The sequence below is a fragment of the Echinococcus granulosus genome (assembly GCF_000524195.1).
Source record: "Echinococcus granulosus chromosome Unknown EG_S00061, whole genome shotgun sequence".
Classification (NCBI taxonomy): domain Eukaryota; kingdom Metazoa; phylum Platyhelminthes; class Cestoda; order Cyclophyllidea; family Taeniidae; genus Echinococcus; species Echinococcus granulosus.
Genome location: NW_020170441.1, coordinates 100,819 through 105,819, shown reverse-complemented (window position 1 = coordinate 105,819; position 5,001 = coordinate 100,819). Strand labels below are relative to the sequence as shown.

Sequence of the window (5,001 nt, the reverse complement as noted above, 5' to 3'; positions counted from 1 at the left end):
CTTTTTTGATCATCAAATGCATGTATGCGAAAGATATGCTTCGGTCTTATCACACATTTCAACTACGTTTCTCTCGTCTGAAGGAACAAATCTATGATACTTTTGTGAAGATTTGTGGGTTGTTTTAGTCACATTATAGCTACGAGGCCTGTTAAGTGAAGATCCAAACATACTGCTTTGACCGATGACGGCGGATATTCCACTTGACATGCCATTCAACTCGTTTGAGGGCAGCTCCGCAACCATCGAGCGCCACTGCTTCTGGTGATCCGCGACCGCCATCGACAACTAAAAGGCATCAAGATTATTTTAGTCACCAGAAATCAAGTCGGAACAATGACCAATGGCATTATCTGCCCACTCATTGTGGAAAAGTAACGTCAAATAATGCATTACAGTTGCGTAAGACATTGTTGTGATGAAGATTGAATGTTGATTTTTTGTGGTATTCAGAGGCGATGTGGTAAACTCAGACAACAGTGGTTCAAGGCTTACCTCCTTTATGAGTTTGCTGATGAGGTCACTGCTTGTACCGTCAGGGCGCATTTGGTCTAGCTAAAAACAGTGAACATGGGTAATTCTTAAGGAATCTAATGAATTAAAAGAGAACAAATTTGGCCCCCATTCAGCCTTTCACAAACGCAGAATAGGAAGCACGTACAAGGGTCAGGAGTCGAGCTATCTTATCTTGGTAGGCCACGTTTTCATAGCGCAGAACATTGACCATCGCCTTGTACTTTTCAAGTTCACTCTACAATCACATGACAAATTTTCACCATTCCATACGGGAATGTGACACTCAAGGGTCTGACAAACTTTGTTTAAAAAGCTACAAAAGTATCCACTGTACTCTACATCTTACTTCTCCAAAATCGCATATTGGCTCGCTGTTAATTTCACGAAACCGACCTTTAACTGAATGATTTCCTCCTCCAGACGGAAGTGCTTGAGGTGAGGTTTCAGCACGAGGAAGAGCCGGAACCAGGGGTCGAAGTAGAGAGCTGCGTTCTTCTGAATAATTCGGACAGCTTCGTCCTCCCTCTTAATTAGGAAACATACACAACATAAGAATATGCATCTTCCAAATCCATTGAAAACAAAATTTCCATCCACCATGCATGGTTAATAAGATGGACTATGAAAGCACATGTTTCACTGACTTACAACTGCCTACAATGCGATAGAAAGATTTGCATTGCAAATTATACATCTTTTTGAGAATAGACAACTGGATGCAAACACTGTGCGGCAGTCGGGTGTCATCAGGCAAAATCCCTGCGGACCCTTAGAGCTGCAGGGCCAGCACTTGTTCGCCAGTGTTGGAGCTACGTGTGGTAGACTACCACAAAGATGTTGGCATGTAGGGGAAGTTGTTAGTCGGGTAAAATATTTGAATCTGCATAGGGAGGACCCACTTTGGGAGGAGAGCGCAAAAAGAGGTATTAATTAATTCGAGGCAGGCTTCAGGAAGAAACTAATGCATTATATTTGCGACGCCCATAGGTGTCATGTCTCCAATGTTAAGTCCTCTCATCATGAACGATTAAACTAGTCTTAAGATTTTCACGGATTTTCTCTAATTAATATTGAAGTACTTCAGCCGATTAATAAAACCGCGCAACGACTCACTTAAGAGCTAGATGTGAAACCCTTTAAGCAATTCAAAACATTTGGTCGGTAAGTCCTGCTTTTCCCATCGCATATCTGATCACCTTTGAGTCTCCTCACTAATGACAAGTGGTTGATTTACTAGTAGCCCAAAAAAAACACGCCACTCAGGAACAATCATCATGAGAAACATCCTGCCTGGAGTTTTTGACTAGCATTTGGCTTTCCTTCGCCTCGGTGAGCAACACGTCAAGCTTGCATTGGCACCCTCAAGTGGCTCCTCAGTATCGATACACACCACACCACCCATAAAGACAGACGCAATTGACGATTCGCTTCACTACAATCCTGAGCTCTGACAAGGGCATCTTCTGTGTTCCTCCCATGTATTCACTCAATTAAGGATGCGTTTCTACGTGTCTTTGGAGTTTTCAAAACTGTGTACTACGAATAGAAGAGAATTCTTTACAGCATCCAGAAGAAGTGAATTTACTTGGGTGGGTGCCAAACATCACATACTGCCAACTTTGCAGTTGATGCTGAGTGCATTTTAAATGAGCCCCCATTTTCAATGATGACGTTCCCCGATTTCTTGTTTGTACTTTTTTGAGATACCTATCACATCTTTTTTAATTTGAAAGAAATATGGTAAGGCGTTTAGGGCGTATTTCGACTAGAAGGCTTTGATGACAAATTCCCCTACCGCAAGCCTTTTCCACAGCATAGCTAATTCAGAAAACCTTACACAGCATCGCAACTAGAATAAGGTAACGAGTCCTTTAAAATACGATTAAAACTTGAGCTACCACTAGAAAGACAGAACTAGAATATAAATGCTGTTTGAAAATAGGTAAAAGCGAGAGCTCGCATTAACGCAGGCGAACTCCTGGAAGCTAGATCAAATTTCGGATTTAAATTAACCGCTAATTATCGAAGTTACATGACAAAGTAATCCGGCACTGCTGTTGTTCTCACGATTAAAATTGACTCCCATTCAATCCTGCGTCATTGCTGAGGGCATATAAGTTAAAAAGCTGTACTGCTTTGCGGTTTTTGATGCATGATTGACGTTCCAAGTTTTGTATGACCTGTCAGGGGCAAACTCTTCCGCGTACGTGGAGAGAGTGACCTGTTAGTGCTGTCTCCTATCTCCATCAGCATGGCGACAAATGTGCGTTGAACAATTTCATGCAAATGCTTTTCTTAATTATACATTTGGTGAGCACTAATGTGCCTGCATTGTTCATGCGGTAAATCTTTTGATTGTATTCCGCACCGGAGTTTCATGTGCTGTGATGTGACATAGTGTGACCTGTCATAGAGTGATGACTCAGCTTCTTTGTGTAATCGCACGATACGCATAACAGAGTTGTAAATAAGGTCATTTATGCGACAAACTTAGGTCTCCAAAACCCCCTTTAGTCATCCTTTTGTGTTGTTGTTGAAGCTTCCCCCAACACTCACGCATTGGTATGCCATGACTACATCAATCGGGCTCCAGTGTTATCCAGCACCACCGCACTCTGGTCTCTACCCTTTTGACTTTTTACAATTTCTGCATCCCATTTTAGAGTTCTGTTACGACTTTCAGAGGCAAGCATCCAACTATTCATTTCATTATATCGCTAATGTTGAGGTATTATCGCACACTCCAATAAAAGTAAGAATTATCTTCCTTATTTAACCATGAATTCGCCTTTTTTGTCAGTGAATGTGAGACACCACCACTTACAAAACGCTTTTTGGCGAGGTAGGCCCGACACTGCGCCTGCAAGCGTACCAGCGTGTCCTCTGGGAAGCCCGCTGCGTCTGCGTTGGGGTCGTAGTGGAAAGTGATCTGCAACCGCGAAAGCAAGTCAAAATTATTAGACTTGAGTTCACACTTAGAAGTGCTTCCGTCCTTAACCATGCAACTGCTGAAATGTAAGCGTTATTATTAGTAAATAATAATTTGGGTATTTAAGCTGAAGAAATGTGATTCAAAGCTCCCACATCTGTCGTCGGAATGATTCATTTTTAGTTTTATGAATGTCAAAAATTTTTTCTTGCCCATTTTACGTTTCAGAGAGCTTTTTGCGTCCGTACATACAGTTATACTAAATCTGCTCTGGCATGAGACACGGTGCTAACTTTTGTTAATAGAAAAACGAAGAGTCCATCATAGCCCCCTAGCTTGCACCCAATTTCTAGGAATAAAGTGAATACCCACGTATCTGTTCGCGCAAAGATATCATCATGGCATAACTGGGTCTCTTTATGCCTTTGGCGTGGATACTACGCCTCCCTGTTATCCTCTCCTACCCCAGTTTTGGAGATTGGAGGATTGAAGAATTTCTGGTATGATTTGAATACCGAATAGTACCGAGACTAAGGTGGTTGGTGTGCAGAGCGACTTGGAGAGAACAGTGTGCTTTTACGTATTCAAGCAAGCGCTCTGAGTCATGGAATTAGCATAAATGTAAAGCAGGGACAGTCTACAGGCCACAGGTGGAATGTCATGTGCGCCTCAGTGTGAATTGCACAAGAACAAGAGGAAGGATAGGAGGCAGAAGCAGAAGTGGCGAATTCAAAAATTGAGGTTCTCAAAAGTTGTACAGCTATTATAAGTGACGCTGACCATATGGTCCAGAGCAGCTTTCGTCCACTACCCCAGTCCAAGGCGGTTAAGTTGTGCTGCAAATTTACTCCGCCTTACCCCGAGTTGTCAAATAATAAGTAGTAATGTGTTGTGTTTTGGATTCAAGTTCAACGATTTCGGTTCCTACCATCTAACAGACAAGTGAGGAATAGGGATCCATACTATGTATTGCCTTGAGATAATAATTTGCTGTTACTTCTGCACTTTCGTACTTGGAAGAAATTACTAGAATACTGGTCATGTCACAAAGGCGAAAATTCAGACAATCCACAAGAGTCCAAAAGTGCAACACATGACATGACATTATTCTTACTGATCAAGTTCACAAAAATTCGCGTTAGCAACTGTGAGAATTTAATCCCATTTTGTTTCTTTCTTGTACAAAAAACCTATTTGGACTCGTGAAAATATAAAATCTGCCTACATGTAAAAGTGAAAAGACTTTACTCGGGTAGGGTTGCGAGTATTGTGAATTAGAGCTTTCAATGAGTAATTCTTCACCTCCCACTTTCCAACTGCCAGTTTGCAGTCGTGGGCGTTTGAAGTCGCGTGATCATGTAGCCGCCCCTCTCCGTGCATGCGATGGCATCCACCCTCTCCAAAGTAGATTTGTCATCCAGAGTGAGCAATTTTCATTGCTCACCCATCACAAGCGAAGTGGACACACCTCAACATGGATTTATGGGTTTTTTATCACGCACAAAATAATGCCACTACATACATTTAGAAATTAACTTGTTGCCTTTGAACTTCTG

At 42.0% G+C, this 5,001-nt stretch overlaps 1 protein-coding gene across 1 annotated transcript in view; it reads right to left on the bottom strand. All coding sequences in view use genetic code 11, as the record gives it.

The window, feature by feature from the left end:
* EGR_06650 (hypothetical protein) overlaps positions 1-5,001 on the bottom strand; it is a gene marked incomplete at both ends in the record, with an annotated part of 12,344 nt that overhangs the window by 6,417 nt on the left and 926 nt on the right. Inside the window, 4 exons of the mRNA XM_024495899.1 lie at positions 174-288; positions 496-555; positions 910-1,011; positions 3,341-3,524. Coding sequence (XP_024349665.1) covers positions 174-288; positions 496-555; positions 910-1,011; positions 3,341-3,524 — 461 coding nt within the window. The remainder of the gene's footprint in view (positions 1-173; positions 289-495; positions 556-909; positions 1,012-3,340; positions 3,525-5,001) is intronic.